Below are 19,290 nucleotides of genomic sequence, written 5' to 3'. Positions count from 1 at the left end.
TATATATATATAGAGAGAGAGAATATATATAGAGTAAATATATATATTGTTTAAAAAAATACATAATATACATATCCCAGTGTTATAGAACTGGTAGATGGCATTTAAAATATAATAACTTAGGTTAATGATAACTGAATTTGTGGATAGTACAAATATCAGCTACAAGAGAAGATACAGACTGTTCTAAGGATATGGTGGCTCCATAAAGTGACTTTTACAAAAAATATTTGAGGTTGTGCCTTATTTTATGTCATTATGTATCATTTATATAATTATATTTCATTAAATGTAATTCAAATTCAAAGCCCAAATCTGTAAAACTGTCTCCTGCTCCTACAGAAACCTGTTGAACAGCCATGATGGACCTCACAGAACCCCAGGGATTGGGCTGTGTTTGTACTACAGGGGAGCTGAGGGCAGGGTGCTTCAGTTAAACAGAACTGAGACAACTAGAGAAGGAGGGGCAAAACAATCAATGCACAGCAAACCTATCACCAGACTAAAAAGCTGTCTCTGATGAGAGATAAGGCATGCTGCCACATTAACCCCTTCAAATTGCTTTCATGACAGGGTTACTATCTCTCCACAGTGCTGCAGCTCATTGTTCTGGAGGTTCCAGGTTGTGCCTGCACAAGCTCAACACCTCTTCAGACACTGTCATCTACAGTGCATCAATTTAGCATAAATTATTGATTTGTTTTATGTAGGCCATTATTGACTCATGACTATTAATTCGGCAAGATGCTTTGGAGTTTGCAGTTCAGTACATTATGAAAGCTGCAGTATAGCAGCACATCTCTGTGTAAATGAGGTTGGTACTTGGGATGCAGCACCACCTGAGAAAAACCAACATGAAGGCAAAGGATACTTTGCATCCCCTGTGCTTAACCATTTTCCACAGAGACCAGCTTCGATCAACAAAGGGTGCAAGCTGCTTCCAGATGTAAATGTGTCTGGGGCCTACCGAAAGACCAGTTTGTATTGTTAATTGTTAATATTAACAATTAATGTTAACATGTTAATTCTAAGGGAGAGTGCTGTGAACATGGCTACGTGGCATTTGAGCCAACAGACAAGACAAATGCCTTGCACTCTGCTGAGTGGCCTCCTGGGGCATGGCAAGGTGATGGCTCACTTCTGCATTCGCTCTCACATTAAATAGCAGACAGGCTCTGACAGGCCCCGGGCAGTGCACGTACAGCCTGAGCCATGCACAGGGAGTGTTTGTAAGGTATGATTAAGTCAAAGCTCAGTTTAAGTTCTCCTGCTAAGGCTATATCCACAACATGCTGTATTTTTTATGATAAACCTTGTTGGGTGTTTTTCCCCTGTAGCTGTGTTCTGAAGAGGGAGAGAGTGCATTTACATATTCTTCATTGTCTTAGCTTTAGTGCAGCTAGGGGTTTGTTGTTTTTTTTTTCAATTACAAAAAATATAGTATCATTTTATTTTTAAATGGAGTCCAAGAAAGACAGCTTTCAGCTTCCAGGTGGCAAGTTTCAGATGCAACCACCCTTTAATGCAAATAGCTCCCTGGCTTGTCTCGTGTTTTGGCCTGCCATAATGCAAATCCCTTAGGAGAGACAAAGGTGTAAACACAGCTGTGAGATGCTCCTGCTGGTGGGGAGTGTCAGGAAGGAAAGTGTTAAATGCTGCGGGTAAACAGCACCTAGTCAGCAGGCCAGAGAGGATCCCACAGATAAACCTACCCTTGAAGCGTCTCCCCAGCTCAACTGGTTATTGCTCAGCAGCAGCTCTTACTCATCCAAATCTAGGTGGAGCTCCTTCTCTCCCTCCCTCCCTCCTTGCTCTCTCTCCCTCCTTCCTTGCTGTGTCTCTCCTGATTAAAAAGCCTTTCTCAAATATCTGCCCACGCTTCCGTAGGTCCCGGTGCTCACTTTCCAGAAGCACCCATTGCTTCACGTCGCTGAGCCCGTGGCAGAGAGAGCCATCCTCATCCCACCGGCCTCCCATTGCCCTGCAAGATGGTGAAGTACGGCCTTGACTACACGCGGTGCAGATGGATCCTACCCCTGCTCCTAGGCATAGGCGTCATCTTTGGGATCATTGCGCTAGCGGGCAGGGGCTGGCTGGAGTCGCAGACCTTGCCCTATGTGCACCAAGCCTCGTTATGGGAAAGCTGCAGGAGGCCTGAGCAGGGAGGGGATTGGAACTGCGAGTCCCTCATGGGTTACGGTAAGCATCTGCAGTGGTGGTGGGGGAGCAGTCTCTGAAGCAGTGGGTCACATCTCCAATCACATCTTCCTTCAACTCTCCTAACCTTATCACCTAATACCTGGCATTTATGTACGAAGCTATGGGCAACAGGGACTGTCACTGAAATACATCAAAGCTTTTGACTAACAGAATGAAAAAAGAAAAATGCCTTGTGCAGAAAGAAACCTGGGTGCTTTAGATGGTGGATTGCATAGTACAAAACCCCACACATGGCAACGTACCAGTGCAGAAAATATTATAGCATGTAAGGTTTTCTTCCTCTCTTAGGAGAAGCTGTTAACCTCTCCTCACTAATGACTGCTTTTCCAAAACTTAACAGCTCTTACTGATCAATGTCCGAACAACAAGCTGCATGAGTAAGCCTGGCATTAGTATGATAAGCTAGTGCTGAGTACCAGCATGAAATGGGGAGGTAAAAATGTCAGATGGTAGGAAGATATTCCCAGGGAGTGTCAGGCTGCAGAATTGCTCTGGTAGGTGAGTCGTGTGAAAAAGTTTCTTTGTGATTGTGAAAGAAAGCTTTAAAAGATGAAAGGATTTCCTGTTTGTACTGGGTTTGGGTTAAGTATATCTGCTATTGGCTGTGGTCTGAAAAAAGTTCCTGTGAATGATGAGCTGTTAGCCTGAGTAAGGAGGGAAGTTCAAGCATTCTTATAATTTATGTTGATTCAAATTGAAAGGATGAATATTTTCTCTAAGGATCAGAGTCTCAGCTACTCTCGCTGAAAATGAGTGTAAAAACACTTGTAGAAGCAATCTCAGAGATAATTTATTGCAGCTCTTTGAAACTGTTCCTGGAAGTTGATAATATGTGATCAAACTCGCCCGTCTATTTGCAAAATTCATCTGTAGAAGTTAATTGTAGCAGGCCTCTGTAGGGCTCCAGCTCTGTTACAAAACATATCTAGTCCTGAGCATAGATCAAGACAGAAAATTTGCCTCTGGTATATGGCACTGGAGAGCAGGAGAGTCCATAATGCTTAGCAAAGGGATTGTGAGCCCTCTTCCTGATCTCCATGTTAGGCTCTGTCAGTGTCATGAATGCCAGCTTTAACTGGACAGAAAATGTTTTCACCTTGCTTCTTGTGATAATATAAGGGAAGTTTCACCTTGCTTCCAGGTCCTACATGGCTGTTTGGGATTTCACTATTTTCCTTATACTGCCTCACACTTACATGTTTAAAGTGTGCAGTTGTATACACAACTTCCCACTGGACAACACCTAACAAACCAGGAAGATCATCCTCTATGTGGACTGTTTTGCTCCTGCATGGGGTTACCATGAATCACATCCAGAGTAAGTCCAGCACTTCTAACAAAGAAATGTTGGTCTAGTAGAATCATAGAATGGTTTCAGTTGGAAGGGACCTCCAAAGGTCCAACCCTCTCTGCATGCAGTAAGCTAGGGCATCCTCAAGTAGATCAGGTTGCCCAGAGCCCTGTTGAGCCTCACCTTGAATATCTCCAGGGATGGGGCCTCAACTACCTTCCAGGACAACCTGTTCCAGTGTTCCACTACCCTCATGGCAAAGAACTTGTTCCTAACACCCAATCTAAATCTGTTCTTTAGTTTTGAAACTATTGCCCCTCACCCTATCACTACAGGCCTTTGTAAACAGTCTCCTCCATCCTTCTTGTAGGCCCCCAAAAGACCAGGCTGAGATGGCATCTCACCTGTGTGCATCCAGGTCTTGTGTTGAGCCTGATTCCACCTCAGTGCTGAAGCTTGACGTTTTAATAGTTTTAGGATTACATTTATTCACAGTGCTCCAGAAAGGTCATAGAAAATAAGCATTCAGTATCATGTCCTGTGGGATGTTTGACTGTCTTGTGCTGAGCTAAACACAGTGCTGGATAAACAAAATGCAATTACATGCCTTCCTGAGCACAGAAACAAAAGACATGAGGTAAATAGAAAGGACAGAAGTGTTTCACATTTTTTTCTGAGATGAAGTCTCTCTTTTGTCCCTGCCCTTTCCACAGTGGCCATCTTATTTCCTCTGCACTTTACTCTCAGCTCCCCTGTGTAATGTGCCACAGGCTGATTAGGTTCTGAAATTTGTTCTTCCTGCAGGGATGGCTTCGCTGACACATGTGATACACACGTGTAGCTCAGCAGCTGCCAGTAAATATTCTCAACATGATTTGGACCATGTAGCTATCTTGATCCACTACAGATATCTTTGTCCTATCATAATTAGATATAATTGTAGCATTCTTTCAATTATTGTTCAATATAATGTGCAAATTCAAATCAAATTGTCCATGTGCAACCAATTCGTAATTTCCCTTATGTTTGCTGTTTGGCTTAATGTATGTGTAAGCACAGACAGGAGACAAAAACCAAACATTGCTGAGATTGGTCAGATTGGTTTCATTGGTTGCACCAGTGGAGTTTGGAGTCTCTGAATAATTGCTTAAACTGGCAGAATGAAATCCTTGCAGAGAAGGCAAGAGGCATGCATCATTTACCTGGACCTGAGAAAAGCTTTCAACACCGTCCCGCACAACATCCTGGTCTCCAAGCTGGTGCAGTATGGGTTTGATGGATGGATCATTCAGTGGATAAAGAACTGGCTTGATGGATACACCCAAAGGGTGGCTGTCAATGGGTCCATGTCCAAGTGGAGGCCAGTGACAAGTGGAGTCACTCAGAGATCAGTACTGGGACCCATCTTAACATCTTTATTGGTGATACGGACACCAACAGCAGACCCTCAGCAGGTCTGCTGATGACACCAAGGTGTGTGGTGCAGCAGACATTCTGGAGGGAAGGGATGCCATCCAGAGAAACCTTGACAGGCTGGAGAGATGGGCCCAAGACAACCTCATGAAGTTCAACAAGACCAAGTGAAAGGTCCTGCGTCTGGACTGGGCAATCCCAAGCATTGATATAGGCTGGGCAGTGACTGGCTTGAGAGCAGCCCTGAGGAAAGGGACTTGAGGGTGCTGTTGGATGAGAAGATCAATATGAGCTGCCAGTGTGTACCTGCCAATTGTATCCTGGGCTGCATAAAGAGAAGCATGGCCATCAGGTTGAGGGAGGTGATTCTTCCCCTCTACTCTGCTCTGGTGAGACCCCACCTGGAGTACTGCATCCAGTTCTGGAGCCCCTATTACAAGAGGGATATGGATGTGCTGGAATGTGTCCAGAGAAAGGCCATGAGGATGATCAGAGGGCTGGAGCACCTCTCCTATGAAGACAGACTGAGAAAGTTAGGGCTATTCTGTCTTGATAGGAGAAGGCTCTGAGGAGACCTTATTGCGGCCTTCCAGTATCTTAAGGGAGCCTACAAGAAAGGTGGTGAGGGACTTTTAAAGATTGGGTATTGACAGGACTAGGGTAAATGAAGTGAGTAGATTTCAGATTGGATATTAAGAAAAAGTTCTTCACCATGAGGATGATGAGACACTGGAACAGGGGTGGTGGAAGCTCCATCCCTGGATGTTTTTAAGGCCAGGCTGGATGGGGTTCTGAGCAACATCATCTAGTGTGAGATGTCCCTGCCTATTGGCAGGGGGTTGGAACTGGATGAGCTTTAAGGTGCCTTCCAACCCTGACAATTCTATGACTCTATGATTAAATTAATTTAATTTAAGTTAATTAAATTTTTTTTTCCCTGGAAAGCTAACAGAGTAACTCTACTTGTGCAGTTACCTGCTGTGAAAGCAACATCATACTCTTGGTATTTTGCAAAATGTATGAACTCTGTGGAAAGTGAGAATATGAAGAGTTTAGACACTCTTATCTTCAAGAGATTGTATCTTCTTTAACCATATGATACTTACCTAGACATTATTAGGAGCCATTTGCTTTTCAAGCACTTTTACCTCAAATAAACAGAACTTTTAAAGGAAAAAAAAATCTAGTGCATTAGGACACTTAGTCAAAATACATGGAGTTTAGAACGAAAAGCTGAGAGATGCAAACTGTAGTCCTGCAGTGTTCTGGCACTTTGAACAAGTAAAGGTCTCAAGCCTATTACATACAGGAACCTTTACAGAGACAAAGAATTTTTGGGTAGATAATGACCATAATAAAGAATGTATCTGTCTGGGACTCTGGGACATGGCTGAGCTTGCAAAGAAAACACAGAGGCTAAATCCCTTTGTGAAGCTGGCACAGCACTCCTTTGTTTTTCTTTGGTTTTAGCTGTATAGCCTCTTGAACAAGGTGTGTCTCAGACCTGAGACACTTTTCCAGTTGTAATTTATTTCACTGCAGGCTTGGAAGATGTTTAAACATGTGGATTTACTTGGGTGAAAGTGTGTTTTATTAATACATAAACTTTATTTTATTAGTTACAATCTAATGCACAGCAAGATGAAAAACTCATGCCTACACTTATCCCACTTATGTTCTTCCTGGCCCTGCAGCTCTTCCATGTACCATCAGAATAACTGCAAGCTTAAGGCTCAAAATTTAGGTTGAAGTGATTGGTTTACTTCTATTATGCAAATAGAGATCCTGGGGAAAAAACAGGCAAAGACATTTCAACATGACAATTGGAATCCAGTTTTTCAGTCATTTTCATGTCATAATATTCAATTACAGCCTTTTCCTAAGATGTGTGTGTCAGAGGCGGGGTTTAGTGGCTGTGGAGATCACTGGAGGGATAAGTGATTTTGCCATCTGGAAAGGACACTTTCCTGCATCTTATCTTCCAGGCAAATAATGGCTAACTATGTTCTAGCTCATTACAGTTTCATTTTTGTCCATGGATATTAATGCAATAGTACAAGATAGGATGGTTAGTATAGTATGATTATAATGGACAAAAAATTAGTTCAAATATGACACCAGCTGAATATGGCTACAGAGTAAGTGACAGAACAGAATGCTGCAAAAGATAATATCCTCTTGAGGAAAGAAATATTTTGCTTTAGCCTCATAAGAACCACACTCATAGGTAGATTTTCTTCCTTGTTTTGCCTGTGTCAGGCTCACGTGTCCTGAGAATCTTTTGCTATGGTGAAGCACCATTTATTATTCTGCACTTTGCTCTGGTGAGACCTCACCTGGAGTACTGTATATAGGTCTGGAGCCCTCAATATAGGAAGGACCTGGGCCTGATGGAACAGGTCCAGAGGAGGGCCAAGAAAATTACCAGGGGTCTGTAGCACCTCTGCTTCAAGGATAGGCTGGGGGAACCAGGGTTGTTCAGCCTAGAGAAGAGGAGGTTCTGGGGAGACCTAATAGCAGCCTTCCTGTACCTGAAGGGGGCCTACAAGAAGGATGGAGAGAGACTGTTTACAAAGGCCTGCAGTGACAGGATAAGGGGCAATGGCTTCAAACTAGAGAAGAGCTGATTTAAATTGGATGTTAGGAACAAGTTCTTTACTGTAAGGGTAGTGGAACACTGGAACAGGTTGCCCAGGGAGGTGGTTGAGGCCCCTTCCCTGATGTTCAAGGTGAGGCTCAAGGAGGCCCTGGGCAGCCTGGTCTAGTTGAGGATGTCCCAGCACACTGCTGGGAGGTTGGACAAGATGACCTTTGGAGACCCCTTCTGGCCTGGAATGTTCTATGAATCTATGATTATTGTGGAGGGATAACAAAATGGGAATCACTCGATGAAAATCCCCAGCTAATGATACAACAGCAAGATACGTGGTGTGGTCAGGAGCAGCAAAGGCCCTCTCTTGGTAACATAGACCACAGGCCTTGTACTGCTGGCCCTGTAGCTCTCCCTCTGGAAAACTAACTTCCCCAGCAGACCAGGGACTCATTACACAAGACAGACCAGATGCTAAGTTTCTCCATTGCCATGCTGCTTATGCAAAACTGTTCCACCTTCCCCCACATTCCCATCGCATCTGACAGCCAGGACCTAATCCCAGGCGTGAGGAAGCCCTCACTTGCCTCAGGCTGAAGCAAGAGTGATGCAGGAATGTTTCCAGAGGGATGGGTGTGGGAAACAGCCCCTTTCAGCAGGGCTTAGGAGGAGAACCGGGCTGTCCTAGCAGCTCTTTTGCATCTGAGGGTGTCTGTATGTAGGAACAGAAATTAAGCCAACAAGTAAGTGTGCTTTTGAATCAAGGACCAGCTCAAGTCATAAGGCCTTTGCTGCAGATTTTCCCTGAAGTCAAAGTTCTGCACCTAAAGGCTTTCAGAATTTGGTAAAATTCAAGTAAATTTGGAAAAGTGTCATTGCAGCTGGGAAACAAAGGCTAGGCAGGTTTCTGACCAGCCCGAGGAAGCCCATTAGAGACCACCGGATGGAGCCCAGCTCTATGCTCTGAGCATTGCCTGGACAATCCTCCACTCATTTCACACAGAATGAACTGAAAACAAAAACTTGTTGCTGCTCCTACTAGATTGTAGCATGAAACAGTTATGTTTATACCCAGTGATTGCTAGTAGTTTTAATGACAATGTCTAGAAAACCACATAATTTCCTAAGTCACCAGCTTCCTAGAAGTGTAACGTTACCTAGGACTAGCCAGTGAGAAACGAGACTGCAAGATTAGTTATATAACAATGGAGGATATTCAATCATTATCCAAAACTTGGAATGATAGAAAATACAGGCTAAATTAAATGTCTATAGCAATGAAATTATCACAACAACACTGTATTTAATGAACTCTGATGCAGGAAAGAAATTTTAACTTGTTTTTTTTCCCAGTTTGTAGGAGACACTCTGTTGTTACTAAAGAGATAGAAGAGAATCAAGCCCAGAGCATTTCATTACCATGGCAATTTTCATTCCTCATCTGCAATTGCTGACATGCTTTCTCTTGTAATTTTAGGGTTTATCCTTTTATATGTTTAGTGGCAGATTTATTTAATCAGACTCTTTTCCAAGTAATAGTTAAGCTCTTCAGCAATTAACTCTATAGAGAGCAATTGCAGATGGCATCCCACTGTTTATTATCCAAACTGCCTTTAATAATTACAATTAAATTGGGTGGGAAAATAGCAATCGTATGGAGGGTTCTCATTTCCCTATCAGGAGATAGGAACTGCTGGTGTTGAGGACTATGTGATGATTCTCAACACTGTGTGTTTTCAGGATCAGGAGGGTACCATTCACTCAAACCCACACAGGATGCATCTCTGTTGAAAAGGTGTGGAAACTTGCGGCTAAACTTTCATTTCTCTTCACCTCATCTCTTCCTCTAATTTATTGAGGTAATCTGTTACAGCAGGGCTATAATAACCTCTCCATGGGCTGAATGATGGTAAGGGCTGCAAGATGGATTTTGGATTCCACTGTAAACAGGTTACTGAAGCAGAAAAGGAATTATGAAGGAAAAGAAGCAAGTCCCTCAGAACACTATTTTTCCATATTTCCACATCACTTCTCACTGACAGCTTGCACTGTTCCAAGCAACCTTGAACACGTCACGCCAACGAGTATTGTAATGTTGTTTTTCTTCTTTGGCAAGTAGCATTACAAAATCTCTCATTGGTCAACAGTTCCCAGGAGCGCAAAGTGGAGTGACACGGTAGCCTATGTCAGCCAGAGGGTTCTGGCTTCCTTCTACTGATTCTAAATAACATTTCAGATCACATGCACTCCTGCTGAAATACTGATCTGCAACTGAATATGTATAATGTCACCTATCATGTTGAATATGCATACTGTGTCCAAATCAGGACCCAAATATAGGAAGTCTGTGCAGTTTCTAAACAACCCCATCAGCAATAAACACCAAGTGATGAAGACTTTTAGAATGCATTGTAAAAGCTATTTCACTCACAAGAAGACTAAATAGCACTTATGATGTATTTCATGAGCACAAAGCACCATTTCTGCTTATATGTTGGGGTTTTTGTTTTGCAAATGCTAAAATTTTGCTTCTAACAGAAAATTACACATGGATTCACAGCTGCTCCCTTAGAAACTCCCTAGTGCAGAAGGCAACTTTCAGCAAGGTTCCAGGACAAATTTTCCTCACAGCATGAAAGCTGCAAATCAAGAGTAAGAACAATACTTGGGGCATATGGAAATGAGATGTAAATTCAGTGTTCTTCAGCCCCAAAAGGTCCTGGGAATATAAAACTTAAAAAGATATTATTTTTTTTTTGAAGGGTTTCACTCTGCTGATTTGATTAAAAGTCCTAGTCTGTAGCCTGGGTCATCATGGAAACTGATTCTGTTTGATCCACATACAATATTTTAAACCACCTTTCACTCATGAGTGGTTAAGGAACAGGTTAACTCAGGAGTAGTTAAAGAACAGGTACATCTTGCTCCTCTAATTAACTGAGGTTATGTACATGTACTAATTAATCAATACCTTACTTGTTTTCTGTAGCTGATCCTCCCTTCCTTAATTTAAAATAAACAGGAAAAAAATAGGAGGAAAAAATGTTATAGCATTTAAGTCTATAGTAATGAGCTTTGATCTTAAGATGATCTCAATATATTCAACAGTGCCTGAAGATAATGTGAGATAGGGGTACTCCCTGACTCTCTCATCTCCAAACCTTTAATTTTGAGGCACTGTGTGCACATTATGATTAATAGCTGACTTACTCCCTTGGTGCTCCCTTTGAGGATGGCTCTACGCCCTCTGCCACTTCTGCCTCCCTAGTGCTAAGTAAGCATCACTGAGCAGTCCTCATTAATACAAGATTTGAAGAAGCCAGCTTCTGAGTCAGTCTTTTACATGCCTTGGCTTACAATGAGATTAATTCGAACCACTCCCTCAAGATGTAACTGCTCCTCCCCTCAAATTCAAGCCAGAATAGCTTCTGAGTTGAATTGCTCACATCAGTAAGAGAAGAGGTTTGCAGAAGTACATAAAGCCTTGGATGCAGGCTTTGTTTCTGTGTGTTTGCAAATGAAGTTAGTGGTGAGGAATTAATAGGATTTTGCTTTAAAGGAGTTAAAGACCATCAAGCCAAATCATAGAATCATGGATATTTACTTATTTTTTGAGGGGGTTGGAAAAGACCTTTAAGATCATTTTGAGCTATCACTTAAGCACTAAGCGCTAAGTAAAGACATAGCTTTCTTCTAACACACATGGTGTTGTACTGGTAGACAGTTCAGGCTCGGAAAGCCAATCAGATCCTGGGCTGCATCAAGAGAAGTGTGACCAGCAGGTCAAGGGAGGTGATTCTCCCCCTCTACTCAGCTCTGGTGAGACCCCACCTGGAGTACTGCATCCAGTTCTGGAGCCCCTATTACAAGAGGGATATGGACATGCTGGAATGTGTCCAGAGAAGGGCCATGAGGATGATCAGAGGGCTGGAGCACCTCTCCTATGAGGACAGACTGAAAGAGTTGGGGCTGTTCAGTCTGGAGAAAAGAAGGCTCCGAGGTGACCTTATTGTGGCCTTCCAGTATCTGAAGGGGGCCTACGAGAAGGCTGGGGGAGGGTCTTCTTAGGATATCAGGTAGTGATAGGACTAGGGGGAATGGAATGAAGCTGGAGGTGGGGAGATTCAGGCTGGACATGAGGAGGAAGTTCTTCACCATGAGAGTGGTGAAGCCCTGGAATAGGTTGCCCAGGGAGGTGGTTGAGGCCCTGTCCCTGGAGGTATTTAAGACCAGGCTGGATGAGGCTCTGGCCAGCCTGATCTAGTGTGGGGTGCCCCTGCCCATGGCAGGGGGGTTGGAACTAGATGATCCCTGTGGTCCCTTCCAACCCTGACTGATTCTATGATTCTATGAAAACTTTCTTCTTTACTGTTGTCACTTGAAATTATTATTATGGGATAAGTGTCCCAAATTCCTAATAATTTCTTATTTATATTGGACCTGCTACTAATCACTGAGAAAGTTTTGCAATAACATTATCATAGTGTGAATCTAAATAGGTCGTTCTCTGCTTCCGCGGTTCCCTCTAGAGTAGTGGCAAGATAAAAGCTGTTCTTGCTCACATAAAAATGGTTCACATGTTATGAGATAATACTCTGTTATTATTAACTGCCAATAAATCCTAAACAGGTGATGCCAGGCAGAAATAATGAAGTTACCAAAAAGAATACCAAACAGAAGAACCAACAATTTTTTTTCCGCTCTAAATGATGTAGCTCACAAAACCCAGAAATCCAGCCAACCAAAGGAAAACATCCAGTATTGCGTCCCCCAGGGGAAAGATATTGAGAGAATTCAGTTGTTTTAAGAATGATCCAGATGCAATGAAAATAGAAGCTCAGAGAATAATACACATCCCATCATGTCTTTTTTTTCCTCCTCATTTTATTCTGTTCATAAATTATTCATGAGTACCGTGATTTTCTTCATTTGTCTAGCCTTCCTTTGAAATTATTTTCAGACAACAGCTTTCAGTCTGCACATATAGTTTATTCATAAGAAGCTGGGTTTAATGGATTCTGATTTACCTTGCTTGTATACAAACACACAAGCACACTGGTAGTTCAATGCCAGCTCATGATCAGCAAATGCAGGGATTTCAATTGTTTGCAAAAAGAGCACAGAAATTTACTGTAGTTGGCATGTTACAGAGTCATGACTTCCAGAAGACAGGATTTTTCACTGTCTGGTGGTGCACGGATAGCATGAGGAATACAGAGCCCCGGATGACAGCGACTTGTATATACCCCAACACCTCATAACTGTTTGATATATTGAGATATGGGATAATGAGTTTGGTGGGCCATCTTAGAGTGAAGCTAAGGAGAACACACATTCTGCTGCAGTCGTGTTCACTTTCACATGGAAAATTTTTTGAGGACAAACCAAAATGAAATGGATAAAAACCTGGCTGAAGCAGTTCCTTCTCAAAGCAAAGAAAGTGCTTTGCAGAGTTCACCACACCCTGATGAAGAATGTCAGGTTGAGAAACCTAAGTAACTTCAGCTTTGTTTCCAAAATAATGCTCTTTCCCTTTAATCAGAGGGATGTGGAACAGGTTGAGCTCTGCAAACTCAGCCTAGAAACATCCTCATTGCGTACAACACAGAAATGAATCACCACCATGGCACATTTTAGTTCTTGTAAGAATTGCTTGGCAAGACTGAAGCTAGAACAACAGGGTTTGTGTTTCTTTCCCTTGGTGGTGTGAAGGATAACAGAACAAAATATTAGTCTATTACACTTTCTTTCCTTCTTTGTTTCTTTTGAAGTAAAGCTATCCTCTCTAATATTGCTGTAGAATTCACTGCAGGGGGCTCCATGTTGAAATGGTTGGTCAGCAAGAACCTGCAGATAATTGTTGATGTCTGGCAACAGACATCTGTTTTTCTTTGCAGTGCTAGTGGTGTATTTAGCTTCAAGCCAGGAGGAAAATTTGGAGAAGTATATTCATATTGATTAGACAAGGAGAAGTACTTCTGAGCTCTCTGGACTTGTTCTCAGAAAATGTCACCCAAAGACTGAGACTCAGTAGTTCCTCTGGTTTGGGGATACCAGATCAAGAAAAAACATGACAACATCATTGTGAACATTATACACCAGAAAAAGATAAATCTGTAGTTGTTATGGGGGAAGTAAACTCCACACACAAATTTCAAGGCATGACAGCTTTTGGTTGGTTTGGTTTTTTGCTTGTTTGTTTCTTTCTTTTGTTTTGTTTTTGAAGGCACCATTTCAAGTACAAAACATGACAGGCCAAGGCAAAAATAGATCTGCCAGTCCAAAGTTTTTGCTCAACTTACTGTTGAGCAAGACAGTTTACTACCTTGAGCAAGACGGTTTACTACCTTATGTGTGAAGCACAGACTGTGGCTACATTTCTGCAAACTGGAAAACACATGAGGGAGTAAAATCAGGAAGGAAGGGTACTGGAGACACACTTAGTCCTGGATCTTTAATTAAGTCCATCAGCTTCCCTATGGCTGCAGTCAGCAAGAAGATATTCAGAGCTTGTTGCAATACAAGAGGTAGTGATTCTGCCTTTAAACTGTTTTAGTTTTAATATCACAGTAATAAACCTGCTTTATTATTGTATGCTCTCTTAGCTAATTATCTTGCTCATAAGCTGAAGTGAGCTCTGTGCTGGCAGGATTGGACTCTTTCTGGTCTCTAAATTAGCTCAGGGGTCTTCTCACACAGCAGGGAGTTTTAGAAGGCAGGCACTTATTTTCATTTTCCAGCAGTCACATATTATTGCGTTCACTGTGGGTAGTTGGGACTCTCAGAAATCATTGCTGATTGAAGTACAAGGCACACAATAACTAGAAGCACTGTTCCTGTGCTGCTTCAGTTAGGCATGGGTTCCTTTTGCCTGTTTGGGATGGCAAGGTCTTGTTTTAAGACAAAATTGCTCAGAAAATTGCCAGCTAGAAGTTCTCAAGAATGGTCAGTGTATAGCTTCCTGCAAACACTTTAGCAGTGTTCATTTGGCTTCTTTCTTAGAAGAGCTGGAAGAGGGAGAAACAGGACTAGCACAAAGGATTGCAGAATCCTGCTGGTACTGAAGGACGATTGTGTAAACACAGATTCATTTCTAACAAGCATATTTTAACTCTTAAACAGTCAAAACATCACTGCCATTTCTTTGGGCCAGTACAACAGATCTTACGAATTGCTACATATTTGCAAAGACTTAAGTGTGCTGTCCTGTAACCTGCTGCTCCTCCTGGGTTTGTTTGTGGTTTGGTGATAGGTGGACTGGATCCTTTCACCTTTCAGTTGCCCTCTGTCTAGACTCAAGTGTGTTTTGAGTTGATGTTGCACCTGTGATGATTCTTTGGCCTGGAGTCCACATTTTTAAGAAAAAGCTTTGCAGCTATAATGACTCATTTATGCTTTTGCTTTATTGTAAACCAAGCTAACAACTCCTGCAACTTTGGAAAAAATAGGTAACTATTTGGGACCAGCTTAGCTGCTCATGTGTTAGTATTTTTTGACCAATGTAATTATTGTAATTCTGGTATTTTTAAAGGAATTCTAGATCTTAGTTCTGTTGGTAAAGACACTAAGCTACTCTAGTGTTCCTGATTGGCAGAAGGGAAAATAAGCATCTCAACTACAGAAACAGTTCCAGCTATTCTTACTCAAAGATTGTGTTACATTTTACTCTTGAAAAGCAGTGTGTGTGCATGCTGTGGTCTTAGGCTACTGGTAACTGTTTCTTTTTGTAAGGGATAGATGAAGTTAGGGAACTGTTCCACAAAACCAAACCAAACCAAACCCCAAACAAACCAAACCAAACCACAACACAACAAACCCCCCCCAAAAAACCCCACACAACCCTGTAGCAAATCTTCCATGCAATAATATTGCCCTACTTGCATATTGATTTTTCTTCCAACACTGTTTGTTTTAACTTCCTTCCTTTTCTTTCTTCTTTCTCTCTTTCTCTCTTTCTTTCTCTCACTCTTTCTTTTTTTTTTTTTTTTAATTGTAGAAATGACAGTCACAAAATTGGCTGTTAGGTGGTTAAGCAACACTTCATAAAGATGTAAGCATCCTGCTCTCAGCATGTCTCTTCTTGCCATATAGCCAGTGCCCAGCGGGCTGGGTGTATGCCCAATCTGCTTTCATACAGTCACAGCATTTTCAACCCAACTTCAGGAAAAACACCTGGCTGAGCCCAGCGAAGGGACATGGTGGCACATGCAAGATGCAATTGCACATGGCTGCAGCCACCAGGCCCTGCCCCTGAGCCTCCAGCCCAGACAGTGCTCCCACCCCAGGGAATCATAGAATCAATAAGGTTGGAAAAGACCTCAAAGATCTTCAAGTCCAATCTGTCATCCAAGACCTCCTGACCTACTAAACCATGGCATCCAGTGCCATGTCCAATGCCCTCTTGAACACCTCCAGGGACGGTGACTCCACCACCTCCCTGGGCAGCACATTCTAATGGCTAACAACTCTCTCTGTGAAGAACTTTCTCCTCACCTCCAGCCTAAACCTTCCCTGGTGCATCTTGAGACTGTGTCCTCTTGTTCTGGTGCTGGTTGCCTGGGAGAAGAGACCAACCCTCATCTGACTACAACCTCCCTTCAGGTAGTTGTAGACAGCAATAAGGTCTCCCCTGAGCCTCCTCTTCTCCAGGCTAAACAACCCCAGCTCCCTCAGCCTCTCCTCATAGGGCTTGTGCTCTAGGCCTCTCACCAGCCTTGTTGCCCTTCTCTGGACACATTCAAGAGTCTCAATGTCCTTCTTAAATTGAGGGGCCCAGAAATGGTGCTCTGCCCTCAGATGCTCTTGGGGAGAAACGTTCAGGTTTGTCACACTGTCTACTGCTCATAGCAGTGGTGAAGGCAGTGAGTGAAATTAAATCCCCAGGTCTCATGGTGCCTCTTGGGCAAGCAGCTGCGCTCTGTTTGCTCTAGTAAAGGACACCCATTTGCCCAGGAGTTTTGCACCTAGCAAAACCCATCAAATCCAGATGTCCTTGTCATTTCAACTTTCTGCCAGAAGTTATAACTCTTGTATCCAAGAGAAGTGAGGTCACCACTGCTTGAGCAACTTCTCTTACAGCCCTCTGTCCCTAGTTTTGCTGGCTTAGAGGGCTGGCAGAGAGGCTGGGAGCAGAAACATCCTCAACAGGATAAACTGAGCTGTGGAAGTACAAGAAATTCTTCTTTCTGGATATTTCCTTTGATGCTCTGCCTGAAGTTCTGCTCTCCTATCTGCAACTCCACATCGCATACCCAAGCCTCCTGCAAACTCCCCAGAAGAAAACTTTGGGCTAAAATACTGAGCTAGAAAATGAGATTTAAGCACATCTATGCTGTCCCTTTCAGCCTCCTCAGGCAGCTAGCTTTTTACAGGGGAAAAAGCACTTGAAAAGCCCTAGAGGCAAACAGAAATCTGGCACAAGGAAAGAAAAGGACAAAACTGAAAATGTAATACAATAGCTAGCTTGGAGCAGGGATGATAAAGCACAGGGGAGGAGGGGAGGGTGGGGGGTGAAAAGCAAACAAAAAGGGAAATTGGTTTTCATGGGCTGATGGGAAGAAAAGTAGAGCTGGAAAATAATTATAATTTTTCTAGTCTAACAGCAGAGGTGATGCAGGGCCTGGGGGAAGAGATGCTGAGCACCAAGGTGTGTTGCACCAGGGATGGGACAGTGGCTTTCATGCTTACCCAACACTGGCCAGGGGGAACATAGGACACTTTGCATTTTCCTACTTGTATGTTTGAATCAAACAAATTGGCAGGTGACTGGGCATCAAAAATCTTAACTTATTCAGTTCCCAAGGGAACTTTTACTGAACATTATGCACTGCATTTGAGTTGTAATTACCATCAGGATTGTTTGGGCTGTGATAATTTTTCCGTGCTGCTGCTGTACATATTTGGTTAGAGACTGACACCTCACAAACACATAGTATAGGTAACAGAATGAAGACTGTAGATGTCTACCAGGCTTTAACTATGTGTTCCATCTACATACACAATTTTAAAAGTATCAAAGTGGGCTTTTTACATTTAGAAGAAGACACACTTGGATCTCTTTGAGCATTAGTTGCCTCTTAGGACTTAATATATTGAATAAATAATAACTCCTTTCAGTTGTTATGCAAACACAATATGCTTTACTCTGACATGTTGTAACATAAAGTTGTATAATTTGAAAATGAAAGTATTAATATCCTCAACAATCTTTCCCAGGCAGTTCTGGCCTTGGATCACAAGCAGAGGTCAAATTTCCCTACAAATCTGTTTCCATATCTTTAGCTTCATTTAGGACATAGAGCTAAACAAAGACTGAAAAGGTAGTAAGTACCAAATACTGACATTTATGGACTATCACCATACCTTTAAATTTGTGTGCCAGAATGGTAGTGCTTGTATAAACATCTTTCTTTTTAAAGGAAGGATTCAATTAGTGTTAGGGACTGCTTAATTCTCCTTGTCTATGCAAAATACTGCTGAGTTTATGACATCTGCTAAGGTAATGGCATTTGTAATTGAGGGAGAGTGTCCATTCTTACATATTTACAATAATTTTTATCTCAGTTCTTAATTGTTCTAGGAGGAAGGTTGCATGCAAGCCCCATTGCATTCTGTACAGGAGGTCAAAGCTGGTGTTTTTATGCAGTCTGTATTCTGTGCATGATTTCTTGTGGAACTAAAAGATTCACCTATATGAGGAGAGAAAGCTCCCATGCTTTGCTTCTGGGGAGCTGATCTCCTTTTCAAGTTTGTTTAAATTAGCCTTTCATTATACACCAGAGAAAAACACTGCAAGTAATTTTTTTGTTCCTTCTAATGTATCTTCCTTCTTATTTCAGCCTGGGGAAGAGCTGCAGCTGCCACGTACCTGGTTGGTTTTTTACTTCTCGTCATCTGTTTTGCTCTGGCCATCATAGCCTTTGCCATTGACACACTTCGGTTCAACTTCATACGTGGAATTGGAGGCCTGCTTTTTGTTGCTGGTAAGGCAATATATGAAGTTTAGCTTGTCCATGCTAGAACTAGTATGTCCCTCAGATGATTCTATATCCAAATCTTCACCTGTGTGCACTTGAGCTCTCTGTGAAAAATAATGTAACGTCTGGCCCTGCAGCAGAATTATTTTCAAATCCTCCAAAGCATGGATGGGTTTAGCTACAGGAAGCAGGCAATGTGATGGGTGATATCTTAAACCCTTTTTTGTTTCCTTCTGTTTCTTCAGCTGTGTTCTCCATCATGGGCCTGGTCATTTATCCAGTAAAATTCTCGACTGAAATTGAAATGACAGGAGTCAATATGTTCAGCTGGGCCTACGGCTTTGGCTGGACTACTGCCATTATGGAAATATGCCTGGGATTCTTCTTCTGCTGCCTTCCTCTTTATGAAGATCAGATCTTGGGCAACGTGAAGCCCACATACTTTTATTCTTCCCCATAAGCACAAGGAAAAATGCATTCATATTCCAGAGATATTTGACAGACCAGCTATGTTTTCCAGAATATTGTCATTGGATGTTAGTAGAAAAGGCCAGAAACTTCCAATGTGTTTAGAAAGATGGTACTGGCATTTTGCAATAAAGTTCTCTGCTCTTTTTGGACCTTTATATCTGACATGAGTTGGTTAGATAAAGTCTAAACATAAAACCCCCTGGTGTTTCCTCATTCATTCTCATGAGTGGGGTGTATGTGGATTCCATTGCACAGTTAAATGCATTCATATGCTAATTAAATTCAGAAAAGCTTTTTAAACTGCCAATAAACAAACCAACATATATCCT

General features: G+C 42.3%; 1 protein-coding gene across 1 annotated transcript; it reads left to right on the top strand.

The window, feature by feature from the left end:
- The first annotated feature begins 1,935 nt into the window (after nt 1-1,935).
- Nucleotides 1,936-18,950, top strand: LOC104300728 (p53 apoptosis effector related to PMP-22). Its single transcript, XM_009901046.2, has 3 exons — nt 1,936-2,199; nt 18,353-18,496; nt 18,736-18,950. Exons 1-3 carry the CDS (start codon nt 1,989-1,991, stop codon nt 18,948-18,950), a joined length of 570 nt encoding a protein of 189 aa, XP_009899348.2. The 5' UTR covers nt 1,936-1,988.
- Nucleotides 18,951-19,290: the final 340 nt, after the last annotated feature.

Source organism: Dryobates pubescens, chromosome 6, assembly GCF_014839835.1.
Source record: "Dryobates pubescens isolate bDryPub1 chromosome 6, bDryPub1.pri, whole genome shotgun sequence".
Lineage (NCBI taxonomy): Eukaryota > Metazoa > Chordata > Aves > Piciformes > Picidae > Dryobates > Dryobates pubescens.
This window is presented reverse-complemented; position numbering and strand designations above follow the sequence as displayed.

Coding starts and splice junctions, on each gene's coding strand:
- LOC104300728 (XM_009901046.2), top strand. CDS start 1,989: ATGGTGAAGTACGGCCTTGACTACACGCGGTGCAGATGGATCCTACCC. Junction 2,200..18,352: donor CGAGTCCCTCATGGGTTACG/GTAAGCATCTGC, acceptor TTCTTATTTCAG/CCTGGGGAAGAGCTGCAGCT. Junction 18,497..18,735: donor AGGCCTGCTTTTTGTTGCTG/GTAAGGCAATAT, acceptor CTGTTTCTTCAG/CTGTGTTCTCCATCATGGGC.